Here is a 21,232-nt window from a genome sequence, read left to right on the forward strand (position 1 = left end):
TAATGCCAATGTTATGTTTAGCTTATTCCATCGTTTTAATGTTTTCAGTTTTGCGAGAGATAACCTAGAGAAAACACTCTCACTTGATAGTTAGCTGGTTTCTGCTTATTTTCAGTAGACATACTCGATGACCATGTATTCACTTACATCCACAAAAATGTGCAAGAAATCTGTATACCATGACACTGTTACCTCATGTATGCTTAAATTGGGCTTGTACCGCTGTCGTGGCGCAACAAGCCTGCTTTGTTCATGATTTGCACAATAAAATAAAGATTGACAAAAAAATAATAATAAAATCTTGGATTGTGGATGTCACCTTTACCACTATATGTAGACAAGGAAGACATTGTAGATACGGACTGCATGTGAAGTATGTGGCAACGTGCTTCAGCGGTTCATAACATAATCTCCTTAGTGATTACATTGAATAGAAATATTTCACTTGCTCTAAATTCCTTAAGACGGACATTTAAAAATCGCGTCCCATGAAATCCTGCCATGCAAGAACAAAGTCCAATTTGGTATCAGAAATATTCTTTATTTATAAAGGAAAGTAGAAAAAGCAACAAATAAACAACATTCTTTAAGGAGCATTGACCCTTGGTGACATTCAGTGTATATATGGGCTTTTTATGGCTCAGATTGTGATGGTAGCATGGAATCTCAGTAGCCTCCAAAGGGTTAATATCAGTTTTTTTTTGGTTTTTTATTAACTCTTTACTTCAACATATCATACATTTACCTCAAACGATATAAAAATATAAAAAGATTATCCACTAGAAGGCCATCAATACCAGATTACATTGCGATTGATTTGTATTATTCACCATTTTAAGAGATTTCCGGTGTAGCATTTCCCAACATGCACCTGGCCTGTCCCCAACAACAGGAAATGCTGTATGAGGTAGGTGTGACCTGTAATTCCCAATGCATAATTAATTACAAAAACAGATAGGTAATTAACAATAATTACTAAAACAAAATCTAAAATTGATTATACAAACAGGACTTTTTTAGCCTGAGATTAAAGCATTTCCTGCCCTCAAAACAGGCCAACCCAAAGGGACAATGTGACAGGCCTATAGGTTAGAGTAAAATTATGCTAAACAGGTTAAAATTCACCCAGAAAGTGCCGTTCACCAACAGCGTTCCTTTCAAGCTACTTTGAAACATTTAATTCTTTAATTGGTGGAGAAGGATTTTGTGATGTCACAGCATGCACCTTTTGTTCCTATGTAAACCGCACAGGACCCTGTCCAATGAATCCTTTTTCAGTGATTTAGCACTCATTAAAAAATACTTATTGGGAACAGCATTTGATACAGCTGCCAGTTAGAAGAACACGCTTAGCTGAGTGCTTAGAATACAATGTCTGTTGTGGACAACAAGCAAACACAAAATGGGATGTATACCTGGCTATTCACATAAAACCAGGAGGTCTAGCAGTTTGAATTTACTTCTATTATTTGACCAAAATATCCGACATTAAATTGTCCCTTGGTAATGTTGGTCAATTCATTCACTCGTTTTCATTCATAAGAGCACACACAAAAAAAAAATTAGATAAATAACATTCAAAAATTGCAATATTTTACCGATAAAACACTAACTCTCCATAGAAGAAAAATAAAGATAATAAAATTTAGTTTTCACAATCCGATTCAGTTTGCAAGTTTGGTCTTGGTTGAAAAATCAGCACCGAGTTTTCGCATCACTTCGGCGTGACTCATGCCAGCCATTTCTTTCTTTGCAGACCCATAATTCTCTTTGACAAACTTGGCGAACGGAGTGAGTTGGCTGCAGGCAGGAGAGCCGTCTTTTCGCGTAGAACCCATCAAGACCAGTTTCCCCTTACATAAGGCACAGACAAACTTCTCTGTATCTAAAGACTTGGAATGCCGTCCGATCCTTCAGGGAAAAAAAAAAAAAAATACAAAATAAACAAAACGTTTTTTAAGAATGAAACTTGCAACATTAGGACTTAAAATCAGTTAGCAGTAGAAATTAGCACTTATATATGAAGCTTATTACACCTCCTCGTTTGTAATACAGCCGAACCTGTTACTTCCTGGCAGCTTAGCTCTGGGGAGCCATAGTCAAGAGGCAGGACATGGCCTATAGCACTTTCCTTGTAAAGGCCTCTCTGAGTTTTAATGCGACTCGTTAAGAAGTCTGTGATTGGACAGAAACAGAATGTCTGGGGAAGAAGGGGAGGGCTTGAAGTAGCTGCAGATACTGGATCTGCAGCTATTGTGAGTTATTTCATATACTCCCAAAGCAATGGGATATGGGTATATCTGCTAAATTGCTACTTTTTTGAGCTTCAGAAAATGCCAATATGTGCATTTCTTTTAGATATTTGAGGAAATTCTTTGAAAAGCTCCATATTTTATGCTGTTTCCTTTCTTACCCTTTCTTAGCATACCAGTTTCCATTAGATGATTATAAGAAGTTCAAGGGTAATAATGAAAACTAAAGAAAGAAACACTCACGTATTTTTGCAGCGAGAACACTCATAAGTATACTTGTAGTTTATTTCGTAAGAGTGACATCGGGTAACCATTGGCAGCTCTGGGTGAATATGTGTGGCTTTCCCCGCGTAAAATCTCCAGAATTGTCCATGTCCATCTCGGACTCCGTTTATCAACCAGGTGGCCGCATGACATATTTCATGGATTAAAGTGTCTCGAAGTCGATCTGATCAAGAATAGAAATCAGAAGCCCCCCTTAAAACATTCAACTTTGCGATAAGAAAAACTCTTTTAAATTATAGTACTTTTTATTTTTTTCCCCCAAGCAACAGACACAACAACGCTTACCCGCAGAATCACAAACTTTCTCTGACAGCTCAATCCTGGCATAGCGATGTAAAGCAGGGATTTTCTTCTGCCCAGTTACACAGTAACCAGCAGTTTTGCGCATCTTTTTATTCCATACTATTTCCATGTTCACTGGTAACTGAAACACAATACAAAAGGCAACTGCTGATCTTCTATAAAATAAAAAAAATAGTATAGGGAAACAGAAAAAGCACTCTGATAAAAAAGAGATTGCAGCAAAAAAAATTCAATATATCGGAGCGCTTCCGTCTGGTGGAGTTGCGATATTAGCTGCTCGAGTGCCGTTTGTCTTACCCAGTCAAAACTCAGCTCCGCCCACCTCGATGCGTATTACGTCACCAGACAGAAGCTGCAGAGACTTCAGATCCACATGGGTAACCCCCATTGTCACTGAGCGCGGCTGTGAATAACGGGTACATGTACCGTCATACTCAGCACTTTATCTTGTAAGCGGCAGCATGCTTGCACTTTGTTTTGTGATAGTTCATTTACACTTCTATCAAGATCTTTTAACTTTTTGTCTGAATAAAATTTTAATTTTAACATAAGCTTACCAGCTATTATATTGGATTTGACTATATTCTGATCACCTAAACATCGCACCACTTCTTATTGATTATAACTCTGGAATCGGAGAAGCACCTTCAATTTTTTTTTCTCTTTCATCAGTGATTTTTTTTTTTACGGCAGTATGATGGATTTCCATAATTTTAGATCATCTGTTCTGATAGGTGCCAATTTTTTCTGTAGTGGTGCAGTAGGAGAAGCACAGGCTACAGTCTATCAGTCCGTTCTCTACCTGAATGCTTGATTAGTTTGCATCCCTGAGTACAATTATTTTGACCAAAGTTATAGTTAAACATCAAATGAGTTTTAGTTTAAAGGACCACTATAGGCACCCAGACCACTTCAGCTCAATGAAGTGGTCTGGGTGCCTGGTCCCTCTAGTTTTAACCCTGCAGCTGTAAACATGGCAGTTTCAGAGAAACTCCCATGTTAACATTGTGGGTTAATCCAGCCTCTAGTAGCTGTCTCACTGACAGCCACTAGAGGCTGCTTCCGCGATTCTCACTGTGAAAATCACAGAGAGAAGACGCTGACGTCCATAGGAAAGCATTGAGTAATGCTTTCCTATGGGCGGTTTGAATGCACGCGCAGCTCTTGTCGTGCATGCGCATTCGGCGCTGACGCCAGCAGGAGGAGGAGAGTTCCCCAGTGCCGAGGGAGCCCGGCGCTGGAGAAAGGTAAGTGGCTGAAGGGGGGGGGGGGGGGGGGGGGGGCATAATTACCCTATAGTGCCAGGAAAACGAGTTTGTTTTCCTAGCACTATAGTGCTCCTTTAATGTTACACTGGGGATGTGGTAAGTTTGTTGCAGCAATCCCATTCCTCGTTTTGTGTTTTGGTGTAAGTGCTTTTCTGATTTTTAGAAAACTATAAGCAGAATAACTTTTCTTGTTGTTTCACTAGCACAATGTACTGTTGAAGTAAGGGAGTAATCTAGAGGGGACTTTGGTGGAACATATAGAGATTATGGAAGGGACACAGTCATCCTCAAGATTGAAAACTAGATAAAATGCCAGAATATTTAGCAAACTCACCTTCTCGGCAAAAATAGTGCTGTTATACAGAGTATATAACCTCGCTGTCAACTGCTCTTTCTTTTGCTTGAAGCTTTTCGCATATAATGAATTTGGACACGAGAGCTCTTGAAGAAAACAGTCTGCTACCTTACATGAAGCTTTCCTGCAAAAGAAAAGGAAGAAGGAGATAAAACCAAAACAAAAAGAAAAACGTCGGTGATTAAAAGCCTACCTATTGATAATGACACATTTACACCTAAGCAAGTTTCAGCCGCCATCACTTTGCTCATCAATATAGAAACACATGCCTTCTCATTGAGCTGCATTGGGAAGTCTGTGATTGGACAGCCACAGAAAGTCTGGGCGGGATTAGAAGGGGAGGGCTTGCAAAGGCTTCAGACAAGAGATCTGCAGCTTTTACAAGCAGTTTTTAAGTATGCCCTAAATGAAAAAAAATGCATAATTAAATGCATGCAAGTTTTCAGTGGAGTTATATCTACTAAATGGTGATTTTTATTTTATTAAATTTGTGCAGTGTAGATCCCTTTTAAAGCTTAGGTCTAATTTGCAACATCCCTAAATGTGACAAACTGTACATACAAGTTTAATCTGAACTTATTAAACGCTAAAATGTGCGAGTATCTTGAGACGGCCTGGGGTTGGCGGAGCGGCCAAGCTTGGACTACCCGGGAACTGTCTCCATACTTGACTCAGATGGTCAGCATAGATATTGGGTGAAAGCCAGCCAGCCAGCTGGGTGTGAGTCACGCAAGCCGAAGACTTGGCACAATGTAGCTGCATGCCACCTTCACTCGCGGAGATGCATCACCCTGGCTCTCGGCAATCATTGACTCTAAATATTTTGTTAAAGCCCGTTTTCTTTTACCAATATGTATAGCATATAGCATGCTCATTTCATACAGGCAAGCATAGCATTGCGTAATCATAAAGCTAAACTTCTTACCATGCATACAACACTGTCAGTAACTCACACAGTTTACAGATTAACGCTCGTGTCATTCAATTGAGCCTCACATGTCCAGCAGAGCATTCTATCCACATAAATGATTTGTCTCATAATTTGTGAAAGCACTATAAGCAGCTTAGGCTAATGCTACACCAAACCTGATAACTAGATAAGCGTATTGTAGCCAGATTCCTGCTGATTATGAATTATACAGTGCTCTTGAATGCCATAGACTTAGTTTAGACATGTATGATTAGTATACCTATGCCTCTGTTATGCCTGTTTACTCAAAGCCAGTTATAAAAAAATAAAAAGAGGCTGTCAATCTGCATTTTATTCGCGATGTTTAGGTCTGATCATCTGTTATAACTCCATTTTTTTTTTCTGTACAGTAACTTTGAAGGCCTCAATAAAAGAAAGATTGACAGATTAAAATGTGCAAGTACACATGTCAGTATTTGTATCGAGATTAAGTCCGTTAAACAGTGACGTTTAAAGGGGAATTATTACATACACACTACTGGAGCGCGGCTTCTCCACAGGTCGCAGGCTTCCTCTATCAGTTTTCTCTGGTAGGAAATAAGGACTGGAGGACGGAGCGCCCGTGAACGACTTTGGTCTCTGCACTTTAACATTCGTTGATTGGTTTGTCAAGTCAATGCAAGGAACCTTGGCTGGCTCTGTGACAAAAAGAAGCAATAATGTAATCCGATAAAATGAAAATACAGAGTAAAACATCCAATTATACAGCAACACGAGCAGTGGTCACAGGAGATGCCGCTGTCCTGGCTTCTCAGGGGCCTCACAAGGCTGAAGTTCCAATTCAACTGAAATGTCTACTGATGGTTTGCCATGTATGTGTGTATCATAATATATAGAATAATCTCATCTCTCACGTCATTCTTCTATCTTCATGCTTTAATCCATGTGGTTATCCGAGTCTTTTGCTATTCCATCATGGTAGTATTATATATATATATATATATATATATATATATATATATATATATATATATATATATATATATATATATATATATATATATATATATATATATATATATAAACATCTGCTGTGTGTATCAAAGAGCTCAATAGCAGCAAAATTCAGAGCTCCACAGTAATTTGAAAGGCAAAAGGGAATATTAAGTGAGCAATAAAACTCACAGTATGGTGTGGGAATGAATAACAGAGCTTCACGGCAATAAAACTCACAGCATGGTGTGGGAATGAATAACAGAGCTTCACAGCAATAAAACTCACAGCATGGAGTGGGAATGAATAACAGAGCTTCACAGCAATAAAACTCACAGTATGGAGTGGGAATGAATAACAGAGCTTCACAGCAATAAAACTCACAGTATGGTGTGGGAATGAATAACAGAGCTTCACAGCAATAAAACCCACAGTATGGTGTGGGAATGAATAACAGAGCTTCACAGCAATAAAACTCACAGTATGGTGTGGGAATGAATAACAGAGCTTCACAGCAATAAAACTCACAGCATGGTGTGGGAATGAATAACAGAGCTTCACAGCAACTTTCAGCATGTATACGTTTAGCACAGAGCTCCACAGCAATATAACGCACAGTAATGTGCTATGTAAATACACGTATGACAGAGCTCCAAAGCAATTAAACTAATTTGCACTGTGTATGAGAATATCCAGGGCTCCAAAGCAATATCGCTCTGTAATGTTTTACCAGCAAGGAGTCCTGTGATGCTGTTTACCGTGCACCCCCTCTCGCTTTCTGCTGCCGGCATACAGTGAGGGGGACTCATCTTTACAAATTTCATTGCTCACTTCTCAGAGAGACTGTGCTGGGATAGGACATCACTTATATCCCAGCACTGGAGCGCAGTATGAGAGAGGGAACCAAATAGTAAAATGTTCCCCTAACCCCCTCGGCATCTCTGGGTGGCGTGTTGGGCATATACTGCAGGTGGACACCTTATAGAAGAAGTTGGGATAGTGAGAGTGAAGATCCCATGTTTCCCGACTGCACTCAGGATCCCCTGATACAGCAATGAAGTTTAGATATTAACATGCACATTAATTAGATATTAGGGCTTAGCGATGCCAATTAGAAGACTGTGGGCAGAATTCATGCCAGGATCGGCCCATGTTTCTAGTAAGGACCAAAATTGCTCTGCTTTATCAAGAACACTAGATATAATAAAAAATATAGCGATAGGACTTTTGTTTTAGACTTTAAGATCCGCTTATAGTGGACATAAAACGCACACATACACAAAAGTCATAATTGCACTTGAACTATTTGAAATATAGAAAGCAAAATAATATAACCCAACCTGTTGCAGGTGGATGGCGAAACACGGCTTTAGTTACTGTCGAACTTGGTGTCTGGCTCTTGGTTCGATTCTTGATACGTTCCACCAGGGATTCAAACTCCTCATCAGAACTAGAAGAATGGAATTTGGGTATTCCTCCTCCTCCTGCTTTTCCCCCAGCATCTCTTCCTTCCAACGACCACTTATTGGATGATGCGAGAGAGTTTTCTTTGTTATTTTGTGACGGAGATTCTTGAAAAAAGTTGCCTTTCGAGTTCTGTTTCTGGTCGTTGCCAAATTTAGGATTACTCGACTTTCCGTTATGTCTGTCACGCCACGTGCTTTTTAGGACAACTGAATCGTCTTCATCACTATCACTGAAAACCACTGGAGAGATTATGCTCGCAGAGGGCAGCCGGCTGGTGTGTGGAGTCTGAGATAATTCACCATTAGATTTCTTGGTTGCTATGAATTAAAAAGGGGAGTAATCATTGCAATACAACAGTAGCAACTGTACAAAACAACAGTGTCCTAAATTAAGAAAAGGTTAAAAAGGAGCGCTCACTTTTTGCACAACCCAATGCTAAACACGTTAGTGATTAGTTGTAACTTTTTTTTTTTTTGTAATTTATATTTTATTTCCATTCTACGTCAGGCAAAGTGTGTAAATTAGTTAACTCTCATAGTGTTATACGCTTAAAGCATGCACGTGTGCCACGCTGCCAGATAAAATAGCAAAGACACACTCTAACCTAATCCGTTCCAGAAGGCTGTTTGAGAACGGATTTGTTTGAAAACTGAAATCAAGATTTTCCATAAGAATTCATGTAAATTAGATGAATCCGTTCCAGATCCCCAAAATTACAGCATTTTAACACAAATTGTACAGTACCATACATGCATAAAAATCATAAAGAAAAACAATAAACACAATGTAAATGAAATGAAAATGTAACTTCACTATACCCGTCAGCTCTGTTTCACTTTGTCTAGTGCTAGGAGGCCAATGTGTCATACCAACGAGGTTCCAACAAGGTTAACACCATGTGATTGTATTCTAATACAGAGTTTTGTTCGGGTACCAAGACATTTTTTCTCAAATTTTATGTTTGAATACTGAATTGTTCAGGTAAGGGAGTGTTCTGGTTCCGAGGTTCCACTATATTATTACCTGAACTTCATTGGAAGGGATAGTTCCTGTTTAGAGGTTAAACTGCCTTCTACCTAGTGTATGATAAAAATGCAGCTAATGTTTTATACCGTTGTTTCTCGACTACCACTTACCAGTTACACTTTTTGTGCCTTTTTGATTTTTGGGGAAGAAGGAGGTAAAATCGTCTTCATCAGAATCTACAATGAACTTTTTTACACTAAAAAAAGAAAAAGAAAACTGCATACTTTTCTTAAAAGCAATTACGGTAAACACATAAAAAAACAATTATTAAACCTTGAGAATGCTTTACTGCAAAGCTGAGATATAAAATTGGTATCAATATCACATTAAGGGCAAAAGAGAAAGGACAGGTCAACGGTTTATAGCCATTATCACAGGAACAGCACAAATAAGCATAGAAATAGTACAAATTAAACAAACATTGGGTTTTATTTCAAAGTACTAGGGAAATGGTGCTGGACAATGGTATGGTAGTGAATGGGATTAATAAGAGCATCATTATCTACAAGTCCAGCTGGGTGAAAAGGTTTTAACAATCACACAGCCACAACTATGTGAAATAGAATGCATTGGAAGGATTCCAAATTAATACTGGTATACTGTAGTCATAATAAAACCATGAAAAGCAATCTAAACATTATAACCAGGACTATATCTGTAGTATTCTCTAAACACACGTTGAGGTGTGATATATATATATTTTAGTGATCGGGGATCACGAAACTTAGATAATGGATGAGGAAATGAAACATGCAAATGATGCCAAGTTGTGGCAAAAATCTAAATGGTGAGCTCACCTACCAAGCCTGTACCCAAGCAGCGGAAAAGAGGCAGAAGCTCCTAACCGGGACTGCGACACAACGCCAAGGGCTCTCCAGGGCAGCGTGCATCGCCCAGAAGGGATTGGATAAGCACTGGCAATGACTCTGGGTCTGTCGGGCACACCTTGTTAGAGCTGGACTTACCCACCTTCCCACTCGACACAAGCACTGCTCCCTGCAAACCGGCTAACCGTCATGTACCACCCTCTGGACTGCTATCATCTCACCCCTTTGATGAAGAGGCACAAATAACTGTTTTCTGATCGACCAGGCGAGGTTGCATGGCATGTAATTGTTATTAATAATGTTAGAACTAATGTATGTTTGCATGTTATGGCTAACGAGACCTTCTGTAATTATACAACGCAAAAGCAACAGAATGAGACTGTGGCATACCTCCTGCGGGGGTAGGCTGACCGGGACTCTGGACACAACTGATGCCCCATACGGTTTATATCCGCAAATGTTATAGCTTTTCCTGTTTGTTTTTTTTCATTTGACGTTTCCCTTATACTTTTATGTTATGCTCTACAACTGTTTAGTCCATCTCTCCATGCTAGCGAGGATGATACGATGACGACAGCATGACCCAGTGAAATATTAGCCGGCCACGGTTACTTAGTATGTCAATCTACTGTGTTAATTACTCATACCTCCTTATCTAGCTAGATCTCTAAGTTACAAACTAGATGCATGCAGTTTAGATATATCTCTCATACTAGCTACTGAATTTAGGCTCATCTATCGGTCTATAGCTAGAGGACCTCTCTTAAGGCCTTCCTAAAATGTTTTACCTGTTGGTTAACGAAACTGTTTATTCACTCATTTGTCACTCCTCTGAATAATCTTTCCTGACTTGCGCCTTCTACTAACCTACTTAACAAAACGAGTCACCAAATTGTTGTACAAATGATATTCATTTTAAAAAAAATGTGCCTGACTAATCTGTGCCACAACCTGTATTGCAACTGTCTACCATTTTGCCCTGATGCCGCTGTTGTGGCGCACTGAGGCTGCTTGTTATTTCTGTGCACAACTAAAATAAAGAATTTTAAAAAAATAAAATCTAAATGGTGAAGGATCTAGTGGGGAATAATTCACAGGTTAACTTATTTAGTACCAGAAAGGAAATGGACGCTAAAGAGAGGAATTCGCAAATGGCACAAGTGTTTTTTGGTTTTTTTTTTTACTCGGCCTAACCAACAGATAAAAGATACATTAAACAGCGTACATTGTTATGGCAATGTGGAGATTGCTACCTACCTTCCAGTCTGATTGTTTGAAGGTTTTTTAGAGGTGCGTGGCTTTGGAGTTTTCAGCTTTACTAAAACTATATTAAGAGATTAAAAAAAAAAAAAAAACAGTAAATTAGAGGACAAAATACAAATATACATATTAAAACAAGATAAACTATAATATATATTAAAAAAAAAGAATAGTGAAAAAGGAAGGGAGGGAATTCCTAAATGTCTTCCCTACATCTTCTAGTTTGGGAAAGTCACTATTGCCAAGTGGTGCAAGTTAAAGGTACGCTCCACTGCCCACATAAAAAAAAAATTTTTAAATCCCTCTTTAGATACATCCTAAAAGAAAAACAAAGCTTGCATGCAAAAGGTGTAGATCTCGTCTGAATCGCAAGACCTCCCCTTCTATCCCTGCCCAGACTTTCTGTGGCTGTCCAATCACAGACTTCCCAATGCTGCTCAGAAGTCTTTGCAAGGCAGGTGCTCTGGGCAATTGCTGCCTCTTGAGCTTAGCTTTACTGAGCTAAACAAACCAGGAAGTAACAGGAAAATTTCTTTTGAACGTGAACATTTTATAAAATTAGAAAAAGAGAATACACTCTTCACACTTTAAAGCATTTCAGCGTGCTGAAGTGCTTTAGGGATCTGGAGTGTCCGTTTGAGGTTGTGAAAACTTGACAAGCAATTGGAACTTGGGAGAAAATAACAGCATCAAGTCAGAAAGCATTGTTGGAAGTAATCATAAAACCCCATAGTGATAGGGAGTGGTTGGTAAAAGGGCATGTTGGACCCGCACTAATCTGCTGAAAGTCCAACTAGCAAAATACTATCCCCACAGATACTAAGTTAGTAAACTTTAGAATGCCCAGAATTGAAGAGTAGTTTAAAGAAACTATGTATATAGATCATTATTATTCTTAGACTGCCAATAAACATTTTGGATCCATCCACTCAAAACATGGAACTCAATGAGTGACATTGGAGACTAAGTCACCAGGAGAAAAAAAAAACAAGCAATGGCCAATGTAATCAGTACGTTTGTCATGTACATGCAGGTGTGGGAAAACATGGCTTGTATCCCAAATAAATGTAGACAGCGTTTATGGCTTTACAAATCACTTTTTAAATAATCTATAATATTGGGTCACAATCAGTGGCGTACATACCACGGTCGCAGGGGCCGAGGCTGTGACCGGGCCCGGCACACCAGGGGGCCCAGCCTCCCTGCGACCCGGTATGTACGCCAGTGTGGTCTGCCACTTTTCCTGGGGGGCCCAGGAGCTTGCCCTGGTGTCACCGGGCGGGCTGGCAGGCGTGCGAAGGAGCAATCTCCCCTGAGTGCTCTCTGCCCAGCTCCCTCGCTGATGCCGGAGCCGGAATATGACGTCATATAGCTAGTGTGTATGCATCTGTGTTTGTGTGTTTAAAACCCCTTCAGCACTTACCTTTCTCCAGTGCCGGACTCCCTTGGCGCTGGGGATCCCTCCACCCCGATCCGCCTCTGAGCTCCGAATGCGCATGCGCGGCAAGAGCCGTGCACGCATTCAAACCGCCCATAGGAAAGCATTACTCAATGCTTTCCTATGGACTTTCAGCGTCTTTTCACTGTGATTTTCACAGTGAGAATCGCGGAAGTGCCTCTAGCGGCTGTCAGTGAGACAGCCACAAGAGGCTGGATTAACCCTCAGTGAAACATAGTTTCTCTGAAACTGCTATGTTTTCAGCTGCAGGGTTAAAACTAGAGGGACCTGGCACCCACTTCATTGAGCTGATGTGATCTGGGTGTCTGTAGTGGTCCTTTAAGTGTATGTGTATCTGCATGCACTGGCGTACATACCGCGGTCGCAGCCCTGCGACCAGGTGCCCGCCACCATGTGTTGCGGCCCAGGCCCGCGCAGAGTAAGGCCCCATGGGTCGTGTGAACGCCACTGGTCACAATGCTTAGAGTCATTACTTGTAAACAATTCTAGATTCTCTGCCAAAATAGGAATTTAAAAATATTTTAAATGTCTCCAAATGTCAGAAACAAACGACAATTTATACATCCAAATAATTCATATACATCCGTATATTGGGGAAAATTCTGACTTACAATTTTCAAAGTCATCATCACTGGATTCCAATATTCTTACAGGGGACCTGCAAACAGAGATAAATAAAAGCAATCATGAATTTTGAGTTACAATTATAAAACTAGCTAAACTGGAAGCTCAGCTGAGAATTTTCCCAGTTCTGCTAGTTTCGTCTTAAAGGACCACTATAGTGCCAGGAAAACAAACTCAGTTTTAACCCCTTCAGCCACTTACCTTTCTCCAGCACCAGGCTCCCTCGGCACTGGGGAACTCTCCTCCTGCCGACGCCAGCGCTGAATGCAAGTGCCGCGCGCGCATTCAAACCGCCCGTAGGAAAGCATTACTCAATGCTTTCCTATGGACGTCAGCGTCTTCTCACTGTGATTTTCACAGTGAGAATCGCGGACGCGCCTCTAGTGGCTGTCAGTGAGACAGCCACAAGAGGCTGGATTAACCCTCAGTGTAAACATAGTTTTGTTTTCAGCTGCAGGGATAAAACTAGAGGGACCTGGCACTCAGACCACTTCATTGAGCTGAAATGGTCTGGATGCCTATAGTGGTCCTTTAACATTTAAAATTCACTCTGCAATCCTAATAGTTGTCACTTTTGTAAATAATCCTGCTAGTATCCACATTTGAAATATTTGGGCAAGAACCAATTTATGCAATGCCACAGTTTTCCATCACCGCTCTAGGCTACCGTGATACCACTGGTGTTAACTGAGCAGTGATTAAATTAAGTAAATTGTTCTATTGCTAAATCCATTTACAGTAACTGTGTGGCAGGGGATAGAAACCAATTTCGACAGATTGATGGCTTTATAGAGATAAGAAAAATAAAGAATAATCTTGAATTTTTATTAAAAAGAAGATTTCAATTAAAATACACACATATAACGTGAATTTAAGGCCAGAATAAATGAAATCAGAACTGATTTGGACACATTTTTCTAATCCAGCTATTTTGTGCTAAATTTCAAAATGCACTTTGAATATCCAGCAAGCCTCATTTCCTTTAATTTACTGCAAATTAGAATTCAACGTGAATTTCAAATTTAAGGTCAAAAAAGCCAGACTGGAAGAATTCTCTAAATCAGCTGTGTTTTCAGTTTGGCTACTTTGTCCTTAAGTTTCAAATTCACTTTGAATTCTCACTTTTGTAAATAGCCCGGTTAGTGAATAAACCTTGACTTTTTACCTTGTCTTCTCCCGAGCAGACTTGAGGTTCAGATTACCAAAACTGCGAATGTAATCTAAAAGAAAAGGGAAACAAAAAAACAGATTACAACAATATATAATCTAGAAGAATAACAGAGTAAATGAAAAAAGAACACATAGATAGAACAAGCATCTGTGCTTCCTTAGTCCAGTAGCCACACAATTTGGTGAAAACATGACAGGACATGCCCATGTACTCACACTTTGTGTGTGTGTGCGCTATGTAATGCCTGTTGGAACCTTACTAATGTCCAAGTGTTGTTCACGGCTGTACCCAGCCCTAAACCTGCTGCTTCTAGCAATGATCACCTTGAATAGACAGCTAACCACCACACGTACATGGCTATCCAAGTTTAGAATGATAAAAAAAGTTTTAAGCTTTTTTTTTGCATTTAAACTTTTGTGAATAGTAACCTGGATCCTGGGATCATTATTAAACCATACTCAACAGGGTTCCTATGTACATATGTATACATGTGAACAAACTCTAGGATATTGTAGGATTACTGTTTGGGAGAAATGGAGAATAATGTTTTTATATACAACTGTTCTAGTCATTTAATGCAATTGTTCTCTTTTTATAGTTTACATTAACACAGGATAAACAAAACCCCACAGGCTTTAAAAGATCAATTTCAGCTGTCGCAACTTTATTCACCATTTGCCACGCTCATGGTACTTTTTAAACATTCTTTGTTTATATGGGTTAATTAGCTCCAATGCCAGAGCAGCTCTCTTATTGCGGACATACTTCACACTGCTTGAGAGGATTGCAATTCAAAGAATACTGCTTGTATAAACGGCCAGATATAGAGCAAATCACCGGTAAATAGTAAAATGGTTGGCCATCAAGGTTTAGAATAGTTATTGGAGAAATACAAACATTTCACAACATTTTATTCAGCCTCACCATCCACAGGTGCAATTTCAGTGTCTGAATCGGACATTAGTAGTTCTTGGACACAGGGCGGTGGTGTTGGGCTGTCAGCTTCATCACAATCTAGACTCAGTGAGCCCCCAGTCTTAAAACTAGTCTGCTTTGCTTTCTGTAAAAACAATTATAAATTATTATAAATGCTTTCTGTAAAAACAATTATTATAATTTAAAAAAAAAAAAAAAAAAAAATGCACAATGCAAAAATGATCAGGCTTTACCCAATACCAAGAGTCAGATATAGGTGTCCAAGGTGATTTTCAATTAAACACATATTAAGGAGGAGAAGGGGGTTTATTCACTATTAATGATCTAGTTATTATTATTATAATATTGACAATCCCTGAAGGCTCCAGCCTTTAACACCCTGCCCCTCTTACCCTGTCCATGGGCCCCAGGCGGGATGAGATCCTCTCTAACAAACTCAGGGACTCAGTGGCCATGTCTCCCACACAATAATAGTGGCGAGAATTCAAACTTGCCGTGACCCGGAAGCTTACAGTACTGCTTCCGGCTACGATATGATAGCGAGGCGTGATTTCACTACTTCCGGGTAGGGCCAGAATGTTTGCGTGTCACGGTGGGTTTTTGTTTCGTTTCGAACGTTCTGTTATTTTATTAACGCGCTTAGAATGCAGAGATGTCTTGGCATTCCATTTCTGTATATAAATCCCATTTACTGTAATGCCCAGAGAGCCACACAGGCAGGGCATCATGGGAAGTGTGGTCTTTATAATCACTCAATCAGTTGTGTCAGACTGGAGTGTGAATTTCCAAACCTCCTCCATATTGGGAAACACAATGGACATATTTAAAGATGACAGGAGGTTTAACCCCTTAAGGACACGTGACATGTCATGATTCCCTTTTATTCCAGAAGTTTGGTCCTTAAGGGGTTAAACTTTGTCATATGCTTTATTTAAGGAAATGCAGGCTTCTTCTCGATGGAGTTTGGTCATTAACCCTGAATTAAATGGCAACAAGCGCAGTTGACAAAATATATATATTTTTCTGTTAGATTATTTTGTCCTGATATTTTCATTCTTACCATTCTCACTTAGTAGAGCTATTTACTAAACTACAAAGTGCATTGAATTGAATCTGCCAGCATGTAGGTAGAAATAGATGATCTGGAAATTTTAGAACTCTACAATAGTATCAGATTGCCTACATTATTCTAGCTTCTCCCATTCACATTTCAATTTATTGTAATTCAGTGTTAAGCAAATTTTAGGGCACTAAATCTCATTTAGCTTGCTTTGATGTCATGTCCTTTTACATGCAGGCACATCTGTGACGCCTCCACTGAGCCTTGTGCTTTCCTGATTTCAGACTTGGAAGGTCTGTATTTATTTAACCCCTTAAGGACACGACATGTCATGATTCCCTTTTATTCCAGAAGTTTGGTCCTTAAGGGGTTTAAAAAAAAAATTAAAAAAAATTTACTTACCTTTATCCAGCGTACGGCGAAGTTCCCTGTTGCACCCAGTCTGATGTCACAGGAGCTGCACTGAGGTCCAATCAAAGGCTTCTCATTGAGAAGCCTTCGATTGGGCCATTTTACTGGCCATGGGTACATGCGTGTGCTCTGAGGTGGCAAAAGGAGGGAGTGAAAGGAGGTGGAGGAAGTGCATGGTTAATGGTTTAAAATATTACAGGGGATAGGATTGCATGCTCTGATGGAAAATAGGAAAAAGACAAAAGGTTAACCGTCAGTATCTATATAGCACACAGTACCTTAGGTTTACAAGTGTACCCTTATAAACACTCAAAATTCAGTGACAAGAAAAAAAGAAAGAAAACCAAGGTACAAAATATTGTGAATCACCAAAGTGATAATGTATGAATGAATATAATACAAACTGCAGATGTGTAGAATTATATGGATTCAAAATAGTATCTGCAAAAGATATATAAACACTACATAGGGTAATATTGTAAGAGACCACTGAGAAGTATGGGTGGTAGAGAACTCACAAAATTAAGCAGAAATCAGGCGTATCTCCCTCTAAAATGGGGAACTGGACAGTATAGAAGATCTCCAGCGATGAATCTCAATATGAGATGATGTCAAATCTTCTAATGCACTCCAAATACAGAAAAGAGAATAGATAGTGCAGATGGTATAAAAAAATTAACAATTTAATTGCATATATTGCACTTACAATGTATCAGAGTAAAATCAGCTTTTCTCCACACTGGGTGGTATTCATAAGCAGCAACTGAACCAATCAGGATGTGGGATCAGGAACAGTAGTAGCATCACCAAACAATGTACAAATAAAATAAAATAAAAGTTCGGTATAAGAAACAAATAATTCCAAACGATACCGGAATACCGGAAATGACGTCATGCGGAAGCAACTTGCGTTCCACAGTGGAACGCACGCCTACACCGGCAATCGTTTGGAAGATGATTTGAAGGATATTTAAGAGGAATCCTACCCCCATCACAGTCATACATCCCTGAGGAAGTCCACAGAAGGACGAAACGCGTTGGAATTGTTTTATTTGTTTCTTATACCGAACTTTTATTTTATTTTATTTGTACATTGTTTGGTGCTGCTACTATTGTTCCTGATCCCACATCCTGATTGGTTCAGTTGCTGCTTATGAATACCACCCAGTGTGGAGAAAAGCTGATTTTACTCTGATACATTGTAAGTGCAATATATGCAATTAAATTGTTAATTTTTTATACCATCTGCACTATCTATTCTCTTTTCTGTATTTGGAGTGCATTAGAAGATTTGTCATCATCTCATATTGAGATTCATCGCTGGAGATCTTCTATACTGTCCAGTTCCCCATTTTAGAGGGAGATACGCCTGATTTCTGCTTAATTTTGTGAGTTCTCTACCACCCATACTTCTCAGTGGTCTCTTACAATATTACCCTATGTAGTGTTTATATATCTTTTGCAGATACTATTTTGAATCCATATAATTCTACACATCTGCAGTTTGTATTATATTCATTCATACATTATCACTTTGGTGATTCACAATATTTTGTACCTTGGTTTTCTTTCTGATGGAAAATAGGCTCAGAATGGACATTAGGCAATCCAGAACACAGTTCTTGGCCATCTAAGTCACATGTGCCGGGTTGCAACTTGCCCCCTGCACACAAGTGCCAATAACTCTGGATGAGCAGTGTTTCAGAGTGAAATATTGCAGATCCAGACTCCTATAACCATGATCGCTTGAAAAAGCAGAATTGGTCATGGTGGCTGAAGTAACCCTTTAACTAAATTCATAACTGACTTGGGAGATATTCTCCCCACCCACCCCCCCAATTCCTCTTGTTTTCTGGCAGATTTGCATTTCATTTAAAATTTACTTTTAAAACAGTACGCTGACCCCTTCCAAAAGCGAAACATAGGAATCATACTGTAGTAATAATAAATAAAAACACCCGGGCAAAAAGCTCTGTGTAGTGTAATGGTTACTGGAGTGTGACCTGAAAAGGCATTCAAAATTAGAGTTTACGAACAGTCTGTCTAATCCCACTAACGAGCCATCAGCAGCTCCACACCCTCTTCCCCCTTGCTGGCCTTACTTTGAATGGGATATTCTTTGTACAGAGTGGCAAATACCTAAACACAAGATGTATACTAATTCTGGACACTGTCTGGCTCCTAATGAGATTCAAGTACCATGTATATGGGAGTTTAATTAAAGCACTCTTTTGCAACCCAGATTTTTTTTTTTGAGGTTCCTTTAAATCTTATGCAGATGCATTCTCTAAAAATGTTCCCATCCCCCCCCCCCCCCCCCCCATAAGTCTATATAGTGCAGACATGGAATATTTTATATATAGAGATAGCAAAATAGAAAATTGATGTTTATGTATCATGTTTGCCTTCACATATAGAAGGTTTTGTGGACACTGTCCATTTTATTATATATAAAATGGTTATTTCGGGGCCGGGGCCTGACCGCCAACCTGAATGGTCGCACACAACAACAGCTCCTGCAACCCTCAAACTTTAAACATACAAAAGCAGATCTTACACCTGATTAACGACCAGCAGCTGCGGTCCGAGGCACAAGGGAGCACTGGCTCAGAGGAGAGGCTTGCAAACCCTTTGTTTTAGTCCCTCGAGACGATAACAGTCGTCCCTACAGGATGAGGCCTACTCAGGTGGTGAGTGGGGTGGACGGCCGCTGCCCCGCTATCCCACCCGACGGTATCGTGCTGGACTCCAACGGATGTGCAAACAGGGCCCCGTCCCCCCCCCCCCTTGGGCCGGTGGGGGTGATCCCGGCCCACACGCTGTAGCCCTTACCGCACAAGTGATCAAACTACTCAGACCACGAGGCACCACTAAAATGGCGGCAAACGCAAATCCACTAGCTCGCAATGGGAACCAAGCCTTCTTTCCTCCGTCGCTGGTTAAGGCCCTTACATACGCAAGGCATTAGTCACATACCTGCATGAGGCAGCCTGACAGGAGGGATCTCCGCGACACACCACTCCAACACTTGCCGGAACAAAGCTGCCACGACACATGGGCTCACATGTGGCGAAGTGCGCGAGGAGACAGCTGACTGACAGGCACAGCATGGAACATCACCGAGCGACTCAGACATAGGCTTACCCAAGCGGTTGGCTCACCCTACCGTTGATCTACACCGCAGTGCCTTCCGTGACTGAGCTACAGCTCCTGAAGACAGCCACACATTAAACAACCCAGGGACAGCCTCTATCTCGCCCCAGACCAGGGCATATGTTGGCGTTAGACTGTCTGATCATGCCACCCTTATTCCGACATCTACATGCCTGATAACTAAGTATTTTATGTTTCCTTTTTTTGTGTGTTGCAATTCATAGTCTTTGATCATACTGATGCCAACAATGTTGTCGCTAGAAGTCCTGTGTTAACACATAAAATGCAGCTATGTTTAAGGGTGTAAAGCCTTGGGGGTTAACTGTACTAGCCATTCAGTGTGGCCAGATTGCTCATCTACCTACCTAATATATTTAACAAGAAATTCTCATGTCTGCTATATCCTACGATTGAATCACCAGTCTTGTTTTCCATGCAGACTTGTATGTCCCAGCATTCATTATACTGCAATAGTGTACAGCTAAGCAACCTTAACTCGTCCACATGCTACACTACATGGCAGTAAATATTCATCAATGTTAAGCCTGTTATATTGTTTGTATTTAAAAAAAACGTGCACGCTCTCATGCCACTGCTCATTCTATATGAATATATATGTACGCTGTTGTGGCGTTTGAAATGTCATGTACCTACCTGCACAACAAAAATAAAGAATTTAAAAAAAAAAAAAAAAAAAAATGGTTATTTCACTCTACATATTAGGAGCAACAGTGTGAAGAAATGAAGGGGGGGTGGGGGGAAACAAAAACAAAACAATGAAGCGATTCAAAGAAATAGATGCATAAAAAGCAAATGTTACACTTTATATTTTAACCATATTTTCCTCGCCCCCCCCCCCCCCCCCCCGCACCCTCTGATTAAAATCTCTGCAACATTAAATGATGGGTAGCCCACTCTTCTTTCAAACTGGACCCTTGTTCCACCTGCCGTTTTGCTCCAATACAGCATTTGTGCTCAAATCACCTTACTCATTTTACAATAACTTTATTACCAAAGCTGAGGTCAATCACCCTTCCCTACAATATGAAAAGAGATTACATTTCCAAATCCTGCAAGAAAGCTTTTGTATTCACCATTTCCTAAAACTTGATGTAGCCGACCCCTCTTCTGTTCTCTCCAGGCTTGATTAAAGCAATCTGGTTCTCATTGATCCCACTCATACCCATAATCAATACCACCACCGGGCTCCCCTTCCAGTTCCTCCTACACCTCCAATTTCTGGCAGCCCTTACATTGACTCCCAACTAGGGGTAGAGGTGAATCATGGTTCTTACGTATGAAGTAGAGTCTACGGCTTCCTTTAAGCTTAAAGGAACACTATAGGACCTATAGTGTTAAAAACACCATCTAGCTCCTCCTCTCCATCCTCCCTAAATATAGGAAAATCTTACTTTTATTCCAATCCGCTGGCACTGTCCCTGATCTGCCTGCTCAGCTGACATCAGAAATGT

At 40.1% G+C, this 21,232-nt stretch overlaps 1 protein-coding gene across 1 annotated transcript; it reads right to left on the reverse strand.

Moving 5' to 3' along the window:
* Positions 1-1,609: 1,609 nt before the first annotated feature.
* Positions 1,610-15,637, reverse strand: GCNA (germ cell nuclear acidic peptidase). The gene is made up of 12 exons (XM_063431504.1): positions 15,529-15,637; positions 15,125-15,260; positions 14,195-14,249; positions 13,017-13,063; positions 10,944-11,010; positions 8,970-9,055; positions 7,707-8,150; positions 5,906-6,071; positions 4,443-4,587; positions 2,823-2,961; positions 2,496-2,700; positions 1,610-1,911 (listed from the first exon to the last, which is right to left on the reverse strand). The coding sequence occupies exons 1-12, from the start codon at positions 15,589-15,591 to the stop codon at positions 1,665-1,667; spliced, it is 1,800 nt and encodes a 599-aa protein (XP_063287574.1). The 5' UTR covers positions 15,592-15,637; the 3' UTR covers positions 1,610-1,664.
* Positions 15,638-21,232: the final 5,595 nt, after the last annotated feature.

The sequence above is a fragment of the Pelobates fuscus genome, chromosome 9, assembly GCF_036172605.1.
Source record: "Pelobates fuscus isolate aPelFus1 chromosome 9, aPelFus1.pri, whole genome shotgun sequence".
In the NCBI taxonomy this organism is placed as follows: Eukaryota; Metazoa; Chordata; class Amphibia; order Anura; family Pelobatidae; genus Pelobates; species Pelobates fuscus.